The sequence below is a fragment of the Idiotropiscis lumnitzeri genome, chromosome 7 (assembly GCF_059441095.1).
Source record: "Idiotropiscis lumnitzeri isolate Australia: NSW breed Sydney's pygmy pipehorse chromosome 7, RoL_Ilum_1.0, whole genome shotgun sequence".
Classification (NCBI taxonomy): domain Eukaryota; kingdom Metazoa; phylum Chordata; class Actinopteri; order Syngnathiformes; family Syngnathidae; genus Idiotropiscis; species Idiotropiscis lumnitzeri.
The window spans coordinates 2,886,829-2,906,900 of NC_142397.1; the positions used below are offsets into that span (position 1 = coordinate 2,886,829).

The following is a 20,072-nucleotide window of genomic DNA, read 5'->3' on the forward strand; positions in this document are numbered from 1 at the left end:
CACCTCACTGTTTTACGTATATAATTTTTTCCCGGCAGCCCAATTTTGAAGCGGGTCACTTTGACTAGAAGTGTTCACTCAAAGCTGAACGACGACACGACATTTCCAAACGTATTGCGTGCCGAGAGACAAGTGTGTCATCGTCCAACTAATTACGAGTGCAAACAATACAGCCAGTGAACCGGCAATGAGGATAAAACATCTGCTGGCCGGTCTCGTCCGGTCGGCGCGCCGCCGGCAGGTTCATTGGCCGAGCGCGTCCGTGAAGCTTTGTGTGTGTGGGCGAGGTAATTAAAAGAGTATTAGCCAAAGAAAACTTTGCTCACGCAGAGCTTTGACTGCTTAATTACAACAGATAGCAGCGAGCGATGCGAAAATAGACAGGAAAGAAGTCATCATTTTAAAGTTTACGAGCGTATTTATTTTTCGGATGATCAATTTCACTTTCCTTCAGTTGAAAACTGAGATCTGACATAACGTTATTTTTTTATTTTTTTAATTTTCACAGTGCGCGCAGATGTTAAATTTGTAAATCTGGAAATTATTTTGTATTTTTTTTCACCATGTTAACAAAACATGCAGTGAAAATAAATTTGTACTTTTGTACCGAGTATATTTTTGAGCTGGTACATCTTTACTCTTAAGTACAACAATGCATGCAGAACATTTTTTTTTTGGTACGTGTACTTTTGCTACCTTAATAAATACGAATGAATAGCGACCGGCGGCGGAAGCTTACCGGAGGAGGTGACGAGTCGTACTTGCGAGCTGACCGCCCCTTCGCCGCCCTCGCTGAGTGCGCGCACCTCGATGACGTACGTGCCGCCCTCCGGAAGCGAAAGCGTGGCGGACGGGTTGATGGTGCGAGTCACCTGGTTGTGGCCTCGGCCCTCCTGCTTGAGTAACACCTGCACGACGACGACACAAGAAAACAGTTTTTGTTTTAAGTGGCGATTGTTTGATTGTTCGGGTTTTCGTCTCCACACTTTTCTCGTGTTTACCAATCAGCTCCCTCCGGCCACTCGTGTCACATCCTAGAGTGCCTTGTTGTTACGTCACGTTGCCTGCTGTCGGCGTGCTGAGTGTTTTCTATGAATTTTTTTTATCTTGTTTTTATTAATTTAAAAAAAATATATATTGTCTGCTAACCTCCTACTTTGGGTCCACCTATGCATTCACACCTCCAACATGTCAAGCACACACTCGTCACAAAATTGACCCCTTTTAAAGGGAACACAGTAAATGACTTTTTAAAGTCTGTGATTGGCTGGGAGTGACCCCGCCTTGCTCCTGTTCTATTTCCAACTTTCTATCTTCGTGAAGGAGGATTTTCAACAAAAACCGCGACCAAAACTACATTACGGCGAGGACTCGACACGATCCCAAGATGGGACTGGCTCTTTGAAGAAAAATCAAGCAGAGGGCTCACACTAATTCCAACAAGTACACGAATCGGAACGGGAGTTGTCTTTTTGAATGATTTGTTTCGATAGCGTTCCTGTTTACGTGGCTTTGAAACATTTCGATTGGAGGAAAACGGCTGCCTGTGTTCCTCCTCGCCTCCCTTGCAAGAGCTTGGAGGTCACGATCCAGAAGGAGGTTCTGGCCGCCTCTGAGGCGGGAAGCTTTGAAAGGCGGCCAACTCTCATCCTCCTTCTACTTGGCTCCCTCCTCCGCTGCCTCACTCGCCGTGTTGTCGAAGCATCAATGAAACTCGTGTCGCTATTTTTAAACCGCTTGTCACTACGTAACGCACTTGTGCCGTTTTTTTTTTTTTTTTTTTCCCGTACAGTAGCACGGATCATCTTCAAAACAAGCTGTCATTTGCATGTTGGGGTAGTTGGCGGAAAACGTGAGCATTTGGTTGCTGGGCGGAATTTTTTTTGGGGGGGGAAGTTACGAATGCTGAAGCAAATGCCAAGCTTGTAATTATTTTTTTAATGAATTATTATTTTTAATGAATTCCATTGACTAATTAAAAAAATACATATTTATTATTTTTGTTATTCTATAATTATAAATAAAATAAAATGTCAGTACTAACTATTCGGTCATTTTTTTTCTGTGTGTAATTCTTTCGGAGAAAAAAATACATTCAATATGCCACATATGGGGAAGGGTGTGCATATTTGAAAATCATCAACAAAAAAAAAATAAACAAATGATAAAATATCTGTAACTATTTGCTTACTATTTTTTATTCTTTGCTTCGTTTCGCCGACTTGTCAGACAAAACTGTAAATATAGAAAAAAATCTCGATATTATATATTTGTAATTTTTTTGTAGCATTTCTTTTTGTCATTTTCATGAATTGATGTGCTTGCTTTCATATTGATATTTGAGTTCTTGTGATATCACCAGGATGGCCCAGTGGTCTAAGGCGCCGCTTTCAGGACCCAGTCTCCCCAGGAGGCCTGGGTTCGAATCTCGAATTTCCCCATTGTGGGACTAATAAAGGCAATATTATTATTATTTTGTGAACTTCTCCTTTAGGTCGGCGAACGGAATGATTACCATGTAGCCGATGACGTCAGACTCATTTTTCTTGGCCTTGACTGGGTCCCAACTTAAAGACACGTTGTTGCCCTCTTGAATCCACGACAGGTTGCCCGGAGGCTGCACGGGAGCTGAACGACCACAAAGTAAAAAAAGCATCAGCCTCAGAAAAAAAAAACATGGCGGTGCATCCTATAATTGAACTTACGGGCTTTCCTGGTCTTGGCCACGACGGAGGCACTGGCGGGTCCTTGCCCGATGCTGTTGAAGCCTTTGACGGTGACGACATACTGGCTGTTACCTTCCAAGCCCCCCAGGACGAAGGAGGTCTCGTTTTTTTTGGTTCTTTGTTTCCAGCCGGAATCCTCCTTCTCTGATGCTCGCCAGTAGCTCAACTGGTCACACAGAAGAACACGTAAGCCCCTTAACGTTCATGTGACAAGGCTCAGGATAATGTGGCAAAAAATTTTAAAAATACAGCAAATACAGTTTAATCGGTTATCGTTTTTTTTTTTTTTTTTTAATGACAAATATTGGCATGGGCCAAAAAGAAAAAAGAAAAAACAAAGCATAGCTGTCAGTTTCATGCATTGCATGAAGGAGCGCACCTCATATCCTTTGGGTCTTCCGGGACCAGGGTTGGGCGGCCTCCATGTGACTCTTATTTGCGACGCCGAAATCGCGTAGGCTTTCACGTCGGACGGCGCCTCTCGGGGCTCTGCATGCACGCGCACACACACAGGCAATTTTATTTATTTATTTATTTTTACTATGTACCCACTCCGAAAACAAACAACAACAAAAAAGAAAAACGGGTGACAAAATGCGAGCTCACCACCCTCCGCCGAGTAAATGACGACGACGGGGCTGAAGGGCCCGTCGCCCTTGTTGTTGTACACGCCCACTTTCACCTCGAAGGGCGTCAGCGGCGGGAAGGTTTCGTCGCGGTACTTGTACGTGGTGGAGTCGGCTGACGTCACCATCTTCTCCTTCCACCCGCGGGTGCCGTTGGCGCGGAAAGCCACGATGTAGCCGAAGCCCTCGCCGTTTTGGAACTCCTCCGACACGGGCTGGAACGGGAACAAGAACTTTTTAGGGAGGCCAAATACTTTCTAGGTAATTGTGCAGATGATGTGCGCCGCACGTGTTTTTCATTTTCATGAACTTTAAGACTTATGGCATATCTGGGCAAAGTTTAATTTGAATATGTATAACTGTCATTTTGATATAACGGGAAATACTTTTTTTATTTAATTATGGCCGGCAATTCGTCAAATGACACCAAAAGTTTTGTATCCTAATGGAGCCATCGTGCAATACGTGCGATGAGGCGGCGAAAAGGTTTCTACTCTCCTCGCACGTCATGGCACAATGGTTGAAAGACGAAAAATAATAGCGTTGTTCAAATGATTTGCTCCAAATTAAGTTGAAAACAATGTGATTGAACAAAGAGCGGTGAAAGTATATCTTCCGTGTCAGACGTAATGCTCCATATCTCTGCTTGGGTGCTCGGCGGCAGGAAGTCAGTTGGGTCGACATTTGTCTTTCATAATGCGGCCGATGGACCATTCGATGGATTGTGGCAGCCAAAAAAAAAAAAAACGTTTCTTTACCAAGGCCCGATAACCACATTAAATCACGGATAATTTTTTTTTTCCCCTTTTTATTTCCTCCTACACATTTAAAATGGAAAGAATCACCGAGACATACATTGCGCAGTTTCCCTTTTGGAACACCCGCAAAAGAAACAAACTTTTCTCATCTGGAGCAATTTCCTCTGCGTTTACTGTAATTCCCTGCCAGCGTTCATAAAGAAGCAGTCTGTCGTGACGATTGGAAGGCCAGCGTGTGGCTCAGTGCCGCTCTTTAACCGAGACATTTATCTCTCGGCATCCCCGACAGGCGGACTTTTTTTTTTTTTCTTCTTCTTCAGAACGACGTCTGGTGTGGCTTCCTCCCTCCGAGTTGTCTTCCAGCAACTCCATCCAATCAAACGGCAATTCATTAGGACGGAATTCAATTAATTAATGTGAGCCGAGCGGATTAAGGGTCTTGCGTTTAATGGAATATGTTTTAACGACAGTGCGTGAAAGCTAATATTAATCAAGACTGATTTTTACCGTCGCATGTTTTTTTCTTTTTTTTTTACGTGATTTAAACTCAACATCTCAGGAGGGAATACATGAAAACACTCAAGTGACGAGTGACTAATTCAGTTTTGCCCCCGTTGTCGTTTTCATGCATGCTAGCGGATGTTTTAGCGCCAGGGTACGTCTTGACATACCCGCGTCCAATAATATGCAGAGGCGGGTCGTGCATTTCGCACGTAGGCCTTCAGTAAAAGTCCTACTTAGCCCGACTTGAATAAATCCCCCTCATCAAAGAATCTTTAATGACACCACGGCTGGTATTACAAATATGGTCAAGTACAGGAAATAATTAAAAAAAAAAAAAAAAACCTCTTCTGGTCTCCCGTGAACGGTCCCGGGAACGCCTGGCCCAAATGAGCCAAGCCCTCCCCAGAGGTAATGGTGCCGGATGCAAACGCGATGACCAATCACCGTGACTGTGCTCATTACAGGGATGATCAGCGGAGCTAAATGAGCTGTCATCAAAGCGCATCATTCCAGGCCGGCCGTGCTGCTCATTGAATATGAACCTCGCGTGAACAAACGCAAGAGCGTTTAGGACCCCGCTGGCGGGGCGCAGGAGGGGAGGGACACATGGACAGAGCGTGATGATTGAGCTCATCACTTTGCCTTGATGGGCTTGGACCAGAGGGGGCAAAAATATTCTAATTCTGTACTCATGAAATACTGGAGTAGTGTTTGCAGCCACATCTATGTATGGATGCTGAACTAACGAACTAACTACCTAGCTAACCAAGATTCCAAATAGCAGGTCCTCTCACGGGTTGCGCACTCTGGAACATTTCGAAGAGAACTGCACACAAATAACTAAAAATAAATTTGAAGTGATGGAATTGGAAGTGTTAGTGGAAGAGGCAACATATTGCCGAGTTACATCCAATAATATATTCAAGCTCGTTCCGAGGGTGTTTGTTCATTGAATGTAAATGATGTGCACATCTTGCATAACTTTGCATTTAAAATTTGGGTCAGCTGACTCATCGTGGTTTGAAATGACCCAGTTGGAAGGAAATGTGGATGGCACGGCTCAGTGGTGGAGTGGTTGTCTCATCACTCAAAAGTTTGATCCCCCGGCCAGTGTCTTTGAGCAAGACACTGAACACTCCGGTGCTCATGATGAGGTAATCGTGTACCAAAAGGTCAAAAATACTATTTAAAGCAGTGCTTCTCAAAAAGTGGGGCGGGGCCCCCCTGGGGGCAGGGCGTGGTGTGATGCTGAGGGGGGCGCGTATGAACCTGGGGAATATGTTTTTTTTTTGCTGTACTACAATAAAGTGTAATTGCACATCCACTCCAGTAGTTGGCAGTGGCGCTCTCATTGCCAATCATACGCAGCGAGTATTAACTTTTTGTTTTGCAACGAAAATGCTATCATTTTCGGCGACGGGGAGTTGGTGGTGGGGTGGGGCCACGAATTGTTTTTTTCTTGCTGGGGGGGGCATAACAGAATATAATTGAGAAGCACTGATTTAAAGCGAGTTTTGTCATCGGTCATATGGCATGACTCCTTCTTGTGACTGGCTCCAAGTCTGATTATTCAGACGCTCCAAAATATTTTTTCTGAACTGACAATGTGGCAAGATCAGTTTTGTTTCTGGCATTTTTGCTACTGTGTTCTTCAGAACACCACTTATTTTGATTTCTCCTGACTTTCACAAACACTACTTTGAATATCAGCCAGCGCAATCCGTATCATGTTTGATAAATCACATTTCCAAAGTACTCCTCACACAACGGCGTGTTTGGCAGACACAACCCAGAGTTGCGCCTCGGTAGTCGATCAGCTTCCGAATCAAGTTTGTGCCTGTCAAAGCTCGAGTAAATCAAGCCCGCAGTGTATCACGTTTCAGGATCAGAAAAAGCTTGAGCTTCAAATAATAAAAAGAATGCAAGTGCTCTCTTGCTTTTTTTGTTTTTCAGTCTTTGTGAACGAAAGGAAAGGTCATCACACTCACAGACACCGGAATAAAACATGCTGCAGGACGCAACACGGAAAATAAATAAAGGAATCAAAAATACTCAGATAAACAAAAGAAACACTTTAACTCATTCAATACCATTGACGGCTAAATACGTCAATGGGAGTAAATGACGTTCTCTGGTCGTGAATGAGTTCAAAATCTTCTTAAGATAATAACGAATATTTGCAGTTTGTCACTTCCAACCACCGTGCCTAATGGGAAGGAGGGGGGGGGGCAAATGTGGCCAAAGCCTGATAACTCCGTTCATGACCAAGCGCTAATGGGCTCGGTGACTGCGAGGCCAACCCTAATGGACGCCCCCGTGGAAAAGCAGCCGACTGTTTAGTCATTCATCCTGCTTTAACGGCGTCCGGCCGCCCGCCGTCGACCCTTCAGCAGATGATTGCAGAAGCGTTCCCGAACGAGCCGTAGACGGCAAAAAAGGGCCGCGTCTCCTTTAATAAGGGCCACCATCGATCACCTGGCGTCCGCTGCTGATTTATTCCCAAACGTGTTGAGCAGCGACCGGAGGAAATGGCGTTCGGGCGGAGAAACCGGTTGAGGTTGCAAGAGAGGGGAGCTTGTCAAAATTTATGGATGACAGCGAGGCGTAGTGGAGAGACATCATCACATTCATATTTCTTATCACTCGCTCACATGAGTGAATACCTCCACCAAGGCCGACGGAAAGGACCAATTGCGTCCAATGCGGGAAATGGAGTCCTGAAAGGTTCTTCCACCAGCAAAGGGAAACTAAATATTAGCAACAACACTCAGTGTGATGCAGCGGAGTTGTACAAGCACAATTTTTAAGATCCATCCGTCTTCACGCCTCCAATCCAGATACAGTCGAGCTCACAGTGCTACCAAACATCATTATTATTCTAGTTTTGTTATTAAAAAAAATAAAAAGCTTCTATTGAGGATACATTTCTCCAGAAAGCCTCCTTCACCGACATGTCGTGCTATTTGATCAAAGAACTGTGGCTACTGCTAAAGCTAGCTCAACTACGTGAGAAGAGAAGAGCACCGAAGAGGAAGAAACATGGCCAGTATGACTAATAACCCAGAAATTGCAAGCTCATTTATATCAACAGTCTGGGAGTATTTCAGCAACCCGGTTGAGAACCGAGATGGAAATCACTTAGTCGATAAGACCCCCCAGACTATTTGCCTCGTAAGTGCTTAACAATTTTTTTTAAAAAAACTTCCAAGTCACATTTAACTTGTTAATGCACCTTCAAAGACACCGTCCCGAAATTAATTTCAGGGTTGGATGGTGCGGACAGAACAGTTTTCCATTCCCTGTCAATACACGTGTGCTTGGTCGAGTGAATGTCCGAAACGGTAATTTTGCTGACCATCACGATTTTTTTCTTCAGGGGAGAAAGGGGAAATTGGGTGGAGGTTTGATGCCCCCTCTCGGTTGGCTTTGGGTCTTCCGCCTTCTTGCACTCTCACTCGTTTGAATCGACTTAATTCAAACATTGGTTCCACATGATTTAACATGGCGTTGTAACGACAATTTATCACATTTTAATCATTTGCAATCGGTGTTTGATGAAATTAAATACTTTTTTTTTCATCCTAGATTGATTGCTAGTCAATCATAAGGCGCATTTCTTACAATTTTACCATTTAGATCCTATTTGGCCAGCAGGACTTTTTGTGTAAGCCAAGCTTGTTGATTCCTGGTCTGCCTCAATCTATTATGGCGTTCCGCAAGGTTCAATTTAAGGACCCTGCTCTTTTTATTGTATTTGCTACGCTTGGGGTCTATATCAAGAAAGCATGGTTTTTCCTTTCATTGCTTTGCAGACGACAGTCAGAGCAATAGAATGTCCTCTAATAATTAGGACACGTTCTACTTAAGGCCACTTTTGTCCTGTCTAGAGAAAATCAAATATGGCAGTTAACTTCTTGAACTTCAACAAAAGAAGAGGGAAGTTCTGGTGTACCGTCTTGAATGGATGTTGTATGATACCACTTAACACCGTGACGTCTCACGTTTACTGCTAGCACGCTAGCTAGATAGTAGCCACTGTATTTCTTAGATGTTTTGGTGGGTCTGGAAGGTATTAATGGCATTTCCATTCATTTCATTGGCGACAGTTGATTGGACATACGAGTGATTTGTGGTCAAGGAACTAATTAAACTCGAGAGTCAAAGCTACCACTGTATTAATATGCTAATTGGACTCAAGCCAACAATATGTTTCACCGACCCCTCCGTTGACACCAGCAGGCATCCATTCCATCTGGATGGTGCGCGCCTCTCCATAAGGCGCACCCCCGCCCACATTTCCACTCCTTCTCCCAGCGGCGGTTGGGCTGCCAGGCCATTCTTAATAACGACGAGTTGATTCCACATCTGTTCACCTCTTCCCCTCTTTGCGAAAGTGTCCTTCAACCCATCTTAATTACAAATTCTTGGCCTTGCTCTTAGTCATTCGGGACGAGGCGCACGGGAGCCCCCTAACCCCCCAACTCCCGCCCCTTCTGCGGGCCGAGCCTGCGAGAAGTTCACGGCAATTTCCTCTTCGCTAGCCGCGAGATTTATTAGCTTTAGCGGGAAATTACAAACACATTAATACACATCGACGGGTTCATCCGGAGCGGTTCTGACCCGCTGTCTTCGTCTTCTTCTGGGACCCAATTGCATATTCACTACATCTTCATCACTGCGACAAGGGTCCCAGGTGGGCTGCGAGGACCGCCTCGTCAGCACGTTTGTCAACTGTGACCAAGGTGAACCCCACCCCAAACGCTTCATCACACTGCCAAATATCCTCATCCTTTGTAGTGCAAGGAACAATAAACTTGGATGCTACATTTTAGACAACAGGACAATGTCATTTCTTTTTCAGTGTTCTCTCGAATACTGAAAAAGGCCGATACAGTTTCATTCGGTCCTGCTACCTCTGGTGTTCCCGCCTTGGCCACCGGGTGGCAGCAACATACTCTTATGCAGACACAAACAAAGAAGAACTGTTTCTGTGAGTCGGTAAAAGTCGAAAGTTTCCATCGAAGGTAAAGAGCGTACGCCTGTGAGTATTGATCTGCATCTGACTGCATGCGACGTTTGTGTTCAAATATCTGTTGCTTCTAAAACAGAAATAATTGATGTCAACCGTTAGCATATCAATGTTGCTTGTTAGCATTAAGCTAAGCTGACTTTCCTGAGGCAAAGCTACTGTCGGTGGTTGTTTTAAATTAAAACGTGTAAATGTTTTACTTTGAACTTTGACAGTAAACTTCAACAGTGAGCGATGTTAAACTTCTCAAAAGTCTCTCACTGGTTCAATATTTGACAATTTTTTATGACCCCTTCTCACACTGTCAATTCAATATGAATTCACTTAAATATTATTATTATTGTGATTATTTAATATTTGAAAAGGTTACTAAAGAAAAAAAACTCCATTGAACTGAATTCATTTCATTAAATTACATTTCTGTTATTTCAATTGACATGCTGTGATCTTTTTAAAAAAGACATTTTCCCCGACATCGAGTGAGCCAGAGCTAGACTAATATTTAAAAAAATAATTATTTATTAAAATATTTATGGAAATGAATGCAAATGTATATGCAAGAAATAATTTATGATTTAGATAGTTCGCAAAGAAATATATAACTAGAATTATAACAATTACATTATTTCAATGATTTCGCATGATATTCACTCAAAAAATATATAAATAAATTAAAAAAAGCCTTTTTTTTAATTATTTTCCCTGCCACTAAGTTCTTCCTCACCTCACAATTCAATGTCTTTATTACATTGTGTGTTTAGCACTATGGCTCAACATCCCTTGGGTCCAATGAAATAATCCTCTTTATCTCGGACGGGAGCGTCTTATTACAGTAATCACTTCTACCTCTGCTCTGGCGGAAAACAATCACGCTTTGGCTCGCTGCTCTGCTCCCAGGGTTTGTTTGCAAAGAGAAAAAAAAATCCCTGATCAAATCCAGTCTTGACCCGCCCTCCTCACCTCCCGTGCACGAGATTTATAAATAAAACGTCTTTTGTCATTGACTTTCATTGAAAGTAATACATGATTAAAGTCACAGCTTGCGAGGGGCCGAGCATATATCGAGTGTGTGTCCATACTAATACTATTGTTTTTATTCCGAGCTAATTCGTTATTGATTTTGCCCTGCAGGGAGGCAGCAGCCCCGGCTACATCAGTAAATCAGCAAATAAGAACACACACACCTGATAAAGTCTTTGTTTAAAATAAAAATGCTGCTTTGCATTCCGCTCCAATTGATGGAAACATTCTTGCTGTTGCTTACTCAGTGCTCAACTCTATTTTGTTACTTCTGACAAGGCGGTTTTGCATTCTGGCGCGGTACGGTGGAACCTCTCAAGCAGAATGACACGTATTGGCCTGATCATTTTTTTTTAATATTCATTTAGATTGTCCTGTCATTTGCCCTCTTTAAATTACCCCACGGATATTGAATGAACTGTTCATAATTCCCTCCACCTTGACTAAAACTCTCTTAATGACGGTTACACAGCCACATCACCAATCATAAGTGGGTGTGTACACTTTTGCAACTCAGTTTTTTTTCCCTTTTTTTTTAAATTGAGTGGGACCGATTGTAGGATGGTGGAAAAACTTTTGAAATTATTCGTCTTGCTCTCATTTGTTTTTTATAACAAAAGCTTTGCATTTCAACACGGGTGTGTAGACTTTTTATATCCACTGTGTTTGGTGTGGGAACTCAGAAACATGTACTGTTACATCCCTGCTTCCCGTCATTACTCGTGAATAATTCATGAATTTGATAAAAAAAATTCTGGCATATGCACAAGATGTCATCTATGATGGTGTCCCTGATCGAAATGAGGATGGGCGGGGGCCTTGGCGGAGGTCCGCGCTCCACTGAGTGTCAATCTATTTTCATTTGGATTCATTTTGTTAGGCGGAACAACCCCAGACTCTTGTCAAGGTTTCATCCCACACTGAAAAACTTTCCTCAGAGTTTTAATTAGCGACCACTCTTGACGGTTGCAAGACTGACGCGACGTCGCTAATCGACTCGCCGCGACAGCGAACGCAACCGAGCGTAAAACGCTTGAGATTATTTTGCAAAATGTTCAAATATCGGTCAACCGTTTCCTTCGAGGCTTTGGAGGCAGCGACATTCATCAGCCATGCTTGCCCCACCCCCTTTTTAATCTACCTTCCCAACGTGTGACAGGTATTCCCAGGTAAGACTAAGTGACAAATGCTAAAGAATGGCCCGAGTAGGCTCAGCCTGCGCGTACCCATTAAGTCACATTCACGGCCACGCGTTTCGTGAGGAGCTCCCATTGTGAAGCTGGCGCTGACGTAGGGGGTGGATGTGACTTTACGTCTAAATCAATAAGGATCCCTCTTGGAAACATATTTACACTAACTTTGAAACACACTGGTTGAAAAGTTCGAGCGTCAGAGTGGCAATAGGCGAACTAAAATGAAACGTTTCTTTGAAGCTGTCTGTCTTAAAGCCCCAGTGGTCACCGTGACGTTTGAGTTTATTTTTTCCTCCTTCACTCATGCTAGGGGAAAGAAAAAAAAAAAAATCAAGCTGGCGCACCGCTTACCTCCCAGGAGATGACAAGTTCGTGCCTGCGGCCATTCCCGCCACTCACATTTGCCGGCGCCACTGAGGGCACTGAAGACCATAAAAGGAAAGTTTTCACATTACACACCTTGAAGGCCCACTCCAAAATAAAGGGCGACATTTTCTTCCCGATACGTAGCAGTGGCTCAAAGGTACCTGCTTCTTTAGTTCGAACTCCTCTGGACGGAGCGCTGGGATCTCCCGTCCCGATGGCGTTGCTGGCGACCACTCGGAACTCGTACTCCACCCAGGGGTTGAGTTCTACAGCCACGGCCGACTCCAGGTCACCGGTAACGGGCTCCGGGTCTGCAACAGACAGAAATTGTCATTAGGGTGACAATCGAAAATAACATGGAAGAATATTTGAATCGAAAACTCGCATATAAGCCGCAGCAACCCCCCCCCCAAAAAATATACAAGGCGCACCAGGCCAAAAGGCACATAAACAGATTGTTAAGACAGTGCCTATTAACACGGCAACAACTTTGCTAATTAAAACGGAACAGACCCAAGAGGAAAAAAAAAAAATTTAAAATTAAAAAAAAAAAATATCTAGATTTATTTAGCATATTTTCTGAACTATAGAGCGCCCCTACTGGTGAAATAAAAATCCACAGAGTCGCATGGTTCAAAATCTAGGAAAAAAGTAGCGTTTTATATGCTGAAAATACGGTAAAACAATTGTTCTTGATGCTCCCCAGTTCAGGTTGCTTTTAAAAACTTTGGTTTAAAACTGTAACCAATAAAGTACCAAGAAGCAGTAAAAAGTTGTATGAAAAACAAATACAGGAAGTACAGGTACCTAAAAAAAATCCACTAACGGTAATTACAACAACACAATATTTGTACGACATGACTTCCCACCACTGTTGACAACACACAGCGTTTCATGTTTAATCCAGTCTTCAGAGCCAGAAAAACAAGACAAAAGAGAGCATTAAATATTTAGCTTTGCATATTTTTTCTACGCGGGGTGGTCACAACCTGCTTTCTGTCGTTTGTCTGAAGAAAAAAAAAAGGGCTTCCAAAGTACAATTCAATCCGTCGTCGCCAACGTTCTACACGGGGCTGATCTTTTGTAATCCCGCGGGCGGAGAAACGCGCTTGTGATGATATTTGCTAATCCTTGGGCGACGCGACATGCTAACGAAGGCGTCTTGCGGCGAAAGCTCTCGTGATTATCTCACGCAACGACGGCAACCTGACAATGCGCTCACAATACGTCCAGATGAGCTTTCGTACAATAAAGCTAATTCACGTCATTTCGAAGCACTCGACTCCGCTTTAATGCTAATTGATGCCTTTGGTGACAAAGGACAGAAAATCAGCACATATGCCAAATAAGCACGCATACACTGCATCTCCTTAATTGAGACCAAAAGGTTTCGAGCAGACACAAAGTATGACATATAACTCAAACCCCAATTATTGAACTTGTTAAATCGGTTTCTGATTAATCTGTTTGGGAGTCGGAAGGTTCCCAGTTCAGTCCAAATCTTCTTGCATGGCGGATTGCGTCTTGATTACCCGTTTTGACCGTTTGCCATCCCAACGAAAAGGGGCTGCGGGCCTGTAGGTGGTAGGTGCTGATTGGACTGTGGTTGTCCAGGCCACGGGTCCACGACAGGGTGGCGCTGGTCTCTGTGATCTCCTCTACGATCACCACACCGGGAGGGCCAGGAGGACCTAACACCAGGACACAAGATGGAGGGAGATTCAACGACATCACTTGAGGGTCACACGGTGCTCCAAGTGCTTGATCGAGCTCAGACGGCACAGGGAGCGCATACAGGAACACGGAAGCGCTAACCAACAACGGGAATAGCCACAAAGGGTGGCACAGATCTGCACGTCACGGCACAATACGTCATCTCATCATCGTTGAGCTCCCGAGGAAGGTGCGGGGATACCGAACTGCAGGAGTATCCTTGGACTGCCACAAAGAGATCCACAGGTCGGCCAGAAGTACGAGATGTTGTAGGGAGTGCATACATGTAGGGGAGCAATCGACTCAACCATATCAGCTCTCAAAGCATGTCAGCACTCGTCATGTTCCAATAAAAGCGAACATATGTTTACCTCCGTCTTGTTTCGAGAACGCCATCATGGCGGCAAAGGTGAGGACTATGGGGAAGGGAGGGGTGGGGCGAACAGCTGGCGTTTTCTCCAATGAAAGGCAATGTGCTGTGTCGCCAGCAAGGTGTCCCAGAAGAAGGTTACCGTAAAAGTGTCTCACTGACGAATGGAGAAGAGAACGCACTCAGAATGCGCCGCGCTGCAGTTTGAAAACTAATCTGGAGCCAGTTATTATCACGGCTTCAGTGCTTTCATCACATGATCACAAAAAAGGGGGCGGGATGGATATTTTACTTCGTTATTGCTTGTTTATTAACTTAACTTACAAGTTTTCCAAACGTAAAAAATTTAAAGTTATGAGCCATCATTGAACACTTTGAGCGCCGGCGACGTCAATTTCAGTCACCTAGGGGGTCCAAAAAGGTGATTTGCGCGCATCCAAACCATATTCTCCTGCTGATGTCGGCGATGGTGCGGCGATCGGCGCACACAGCGTTGAATATAGACCGAGGGGCTATTTGCAGTAGCGGTGTAGCTAGCAATCCGGCGTGAGAATTTATGCGCGGGGGCTCGCCTCAGAGGCCGAAGCGTTGGATGAGTCAAGTCTTTGAACAGATATATTGTGAAGGTCCACCGGGAGTTTGGCAACCCTGGATAATTGTTTATATGCTGCTTGCCCGGAGAGACTGGAAGAGCTAGCAGCTCGCAAGCTAGCGGCGAGTCGGTAAAAAAAAAAAAAACTATCTTGACTTATATGCTTTCAACGAGGAATCAGCATTACAATGGAACATAACTGGTCAATTAGGAATAGTATCGGAAAACGGGAGCTAGCTACAATTAGCAATAATAGCGTAGACTAATTATACTTTATGAAGCAAGTTTATTTCTTCACATTCTGATTTTTATTATTTTAAACAATGCAAGTAAATTCAAGTAGAAGCTAACCGCCTCGTCCTGGTCTTCATGATTACTTTCAGCAAGGCAAGAAATTAGGTGTCAAATATTTGTTAGTTTTCAATCATTGGGGTATTCTGATGAACGCAGACATATTATTAAAACACCTGGCAACAGGTTAAAATCATAAAAAAAAAAAAGAGTAACAAAGTATGTTGCTCGCCAAAAGTTTGAAGACTTCAAGCTCAGAGAGCAATCCTAAACGGCCCCTTCTCTTTGCGGCGTCAACAATATGGACGATATCAAATTAAGAGCAGGTCCAGTCATCCAGCAAAAAGCAAACCCAATTTACTTTGCGCTGCATGACAGGTCCTGTCAGCTCCGCTTAAGACCAACTTCGTGCACACGGGGGAATCCGGCCGCCCTTGCACACGACAATATTCATAGACACATTTCAATTAAAAATAAACAACATCATTTCATAGAGGAGCTGAGGCGAGCTCAAGACAAGATGTTAGCAGGGTTTCAAGATTACAATGTTGAATATAAAAAAATTAAATAAATACAAGAGACAATGAAAAGAAAGTGATAGCACAATTATGAGAAACAAGCCGCAGTCATGAGAATGAACTAACAAACCCGATCAATTTATATATATATATATGTATATATATATAAATAAATCACTTTTTTCAAATCATAATTTTTTCTTATTAATTCTCATTCTCAGAATATTTTCAATTTTCCCCCATCAGCGTCTGACTCGCTTGTGATGCTATTACAGCTTCATTCACGCAATTCTTCAAACAAGCTCACCTCGAACAAGAAGTTCCGACTCGGCGCTTAAGGTGTCAGCGCTGGTCTGGGCCCTGCAGCCGTACTTCCCAGCATGCTTCAGCAAAATGCTCCTAATCATCAAATCCACCGTGGACGACTGCTGCAAAGACATACAAGCCAGACATGAGAAGGATCCGGAATGCGCTTGAAAGGAAACCGTGCAATTCCTTTACATCTCGGCGCTCAAGCGGCTGGAAAAAAAAAATGATTCCCGTTAAATTCAGCCGCTCGTTCCTTGGGCTTTTTTTTTTTCTTTCTTCCTTTTTGCTCTGGGAAATGAGAATCGCCGTAGGCTGCAAACCCATGCGGGCTCCTTGCACGGCTGCTTAGCATCGATCCTTATTAAAATTGCAGAGCGCGCTTCCTCCACCGCCAACAGGGAGCTCCTGCTCAATGTCGTTCAGTGGCGAGACGACGACTTGTCAGGACAGATGTGACTTAAAAACATGGCTCCTGCATTTCGTGCTTGGCACCCGAGGTGCGAGTGACTTACATATTGTATGTGCAAGTTGTAACAAAGTCTCCGGTAACTTTCAGGTTTTCAAGGAAGTCCTGTAGCAAAAATCAAGCAAGTTGAACTTCCACCAGGGGTGAGCACAGGTTTAGGGGTGCTAAACTCTCGGCCCGGCAAGATACGTTTCAATACTTTGTGCTTTTTCATTCCCACGTTCATCAAATGGAAACAATATTTTGGGGCAATTTCTGCAACTAAACTGTCACATCCGATAACGGTTGTTAAAATATTGAGCCGCATTAAAAGCGGAATTGATTGGATTTATAAAACAAATAAATATTGAATACATAAAATAATAATGGAAAAATATTTGATAATTAAAACAACAAAAAATACGTAATAGATAAATAAAAAAAAAAGTCTTGCATCCAAACATCGCAAAATTTTGTGTTAAAATGAAATTAATAAATATTTAATGGAAATAACATCAATTACATTATAACATTAATGGGAAATAAAAAAAAACATTTTTTTATTATAAAAGTGCAATGATAAGCCACAATTCCATATAAAATATAATGTCAGATAAAAATATGAAAAATTTAAAACAGAATTCAAAATAATACAAATAAAAAATATCAAACAACTCAACAATACATCTTAAAAAAAAAACAAAAAGCAAAAACAACAACAACAAAAAAAAAAAAAGGAAAAAAAAACAAGAAAAAAAACACTGATTTCCCCAAAAATGCAGAAAATGCCAACAGAAGTTATTGCTTACTTTGGCTCGGACAGTCTGGATGTACTCAAAATGTCCGCCGCCCTGCTGGAAGCTGATTGGCTTGTGGTTGAACATCCACTGGAAGGCGACGTCCAGCGAGGTGTCGTGCGTGGCCTTGCAGCTCAGCACAACGCTCTCGCCCACGGTCACCTCCACGCGGCTCGGGCTCAGCTCCACGCGCATGGCCTCTGCAAGCACAAAACTGCTGCACTGTCACCTCAGACGGAGCACCCAACTTTGGCTGTGACGTCATCAGCTTGTCGCTCGGCAGAATGTGGAGGGCTGGGGCTCAATTTCAAACACTTTGTGTGTGGACGAACGTCATCATTGGAATACGGCTTTTTTTTTTTTTTTTCTGCAGTTGTAAAATGACAATATTGCATTTTCTTATTTTCATGACATTCTAACACTTTGCTCTAATTTTTTAAAACTTTTTAAACAAAACATTGAATAACAAGATTACCCAAAACACTCATTTTATTCTCACATGAGTCTGAATTTGTCAAAAATTGGGATGATTTTATAATATAGTACAACGTATAAAAGACAGAAAATTACAAAAAATAAAATTTTCCTGAAAGTCAGCCCTTAGTGTAAATGCTTATAAATCCAGGTTGTAAAAACTTTTGATTTGATCAAGGTCCTCCAAATAATTTTAAATATTTTATTTCTTTTAGATATTTTAGAAAGAAATAACAAATGTAGAGTAAGGGAAGAAAAAAAAAACAATTTGCCGGACAATATCGGCGCCCGGTGCATCACTTACCTTTCACCCACAGCGTGGCCGTCAACTCGGCCCAGCCCAGCTGATTCTCCGCCCGGCACACGTAGTCGCCTTCGTCCGCTCGGCTGGCGTTGACGATCCTCAGAGTGTTGTTCCTCAACAGCATCATCCTGCAGCACAAAAAAAACAACACTCATCACAATGGCTACAGTGGGAAAGCTCTTGAGAAAATATGGAGCACAAATAATCGTTTGTAAAAAGGTTCAAACGTTACTCGTGTACTCTTTGGACTGTACTCAATTAAAAAAAATGCTGAAACATATTACACAGTTTTAACGTTTCATTTAGTCATTCTTGCGTGTGCCACTAGAGGGAGACATTATGGAAATTAAACATTGAGATGTTCAATAAAGGACAATAAAACAATTATTCAATTCAAATGTACTGCACTAAAGCTGCAATTAATTATTTAAAAACAGAATAATCTGTCAATTGTTTTGTCAATGAATCAAAAAAACAAATATTAAAATTCTGTCATTCAAAAAGACGACGTTTCAAATTGACAATGCGGAAAATGTACAAAAACAGTTACGGGTTTGGACCAATACAGCTCATAAAAATCGCCAAATATGTTGATCATTGTTTACTGAAGTAAATGGATAAAAAAATTTGCAAATGTCTTATTTTGACTAAACACATTGAGTCAGCTGTCATGGAGGAATCGAGAAATTGAGAGGCTGAAATTCCAAAGATTTGGACATTTTACATGAAACAAGGTCTCGAAACAATAATCTTAATTATCAAAATAATTATTGCTTAATTCGATAATTGATTACCTGTAGATTAATTGAGAAATCATTTGGAACAAAAATTGTAAATACGTTTTTTTAAACAGGTTAAAAGTTAGAATTGTGCTTAACAATTATACTGTACGAGATTTAAAAAAAAAAAAAAGGAATATCAGTAATACTGTGCACAGTTTGAACATTTAATTCAGTCATTCTTTCACACCCCACTAGGGGGAGCCTGCGTACTAGTACTGATGATGTCTTTTGGACAATCTTTTGGAAGAAAGAGGACTTTTGCACTTTGACCTCAGCTACGTCTGCCTTCCTAAATTTGACATCACTCCAAATGATGTTGTTGTACTTGGTTACTTTGTGAAGACTTGTCTAAATAAATAAAGACCAGACAAAACCGATTGTAAAAAAAAAAAGTCAGTCGTTAAGGGGAGACTCACAGTGTGTCACATCTGGCCTATCACCCAAAATAAAATAAGGTTCTTGCAAGGACGCCGTCCGCTTGTGTACTTTTGGATGAAAACTGCACTGCGATGTTCGTGTATATATAGCGTCATTTCCAATGACGGATGAAAGCCTTTCAGTGCAGATCAATGAGCAATTTAAATATGTTAATGAGGCTGACCCGCAGGTAACGCTATGAGTCGGCTCGCATCGCTGGAGAATTCAAAGCGCAGATGTTCCTCGAGATAGGGTCGACGCCAAGAACGTTTCAGTCAGGAGAAAAGAAAAAACAAACAGTAATCGACACGTTGACTTCAACCGCTATTTGCTTTTGAGGTCGAGAACAAAAGCGACGCATCCGTCGCCTGACTATCAATTTAGGGGAGGGGGGGATTCTTTTTAAAGAACACAATTGCCTTATTTCACGGCAGTTCTTTTTCAAATCAGCGTACGGCGAAGCGTTCCTCTCATGAATCTGCCTGACAAAGGCTGTCAAAAGCGAGTCTTGCATTTCACCACCACCGTCCTCTAGGGAGACGCAGAGTGTAATCGACGGGAAAAACAAACAGGTGAACATGCCGGGACTCGTAAGTGGCCGCTGAAGGACGCGGCAAACGCAACGCTTGCTGGAGAACGGAGGAAGTGGGGAACTCCAGTCATATGATTTGATTCCACTTACATTCAAAGAAGGGAGTTTGCAATTTGTTAGCATCGATAGCCACAGTTGTGCAAGCAAAGGATATTTCAACACCAACGGTGAAGCAACACACACAGCCTCTCTCTCTCTCTCTCTCTCTCTCTCTCTCTCTCTCTCTCTCTCTCTCTCTCTCTCTCT

General features: G+C 42.7%; 1 protein-coding gene across 2 annotated transcripts in view; it reads right to left on the bottom strand.

The window, feature by feature from the left end:
* Positions 1–20,072, bottom strand: part of cntn5 (contactin 5) — an 88,747-nt gene that overhangs the window by 995 nt on the left and 67,680 nt on the right. The window contains exons 13-23 of one of the 2 annotated variants that reach the window (XM_088300804.1): positions 18,036–18,163; positions 17,270–17,457; positions 16,014–16,134; positions 13,755–13,913; positions 12,384–12,533; positions 12,208–12,278; positions 3,333–3,567; positions 3,106–3,215; positions 2,706–2,892; positions 2,516–2,628; positions 740–908 (exon numbers count right to left, since the gene is read on the bottom strand). In XM_088300804.1, coding sequence (XP_088156930.1) covers positions 740–908; positions 2,516–2,628; positions 2,706–2,892; positions 3,106–3,215; positions 3,333–3,567; positions 12,208–12,278; positions 12,384–12,533; positions 13,755–13,913; positions 16,014–16,134; positions 17,270–17,457; positions 18,036–18,163 — 1,631 coding nt within the window. The remainder of the gene's footprint in view (positions 1–739; positions 909–2,515; positions 2,629–2,705; positions 2,893–3,105; positions 3,216–3,332; positions 3,568–12,207; positions 12,279–12,383; positions 12,534–13,754; positions 13,914–16,013; positions 16,135–17,269; positions 17,458–18,035; positions 18,164–20,072) is intronic. The other variant, XM_088300803.1, reaches the window with a different exon arrangement.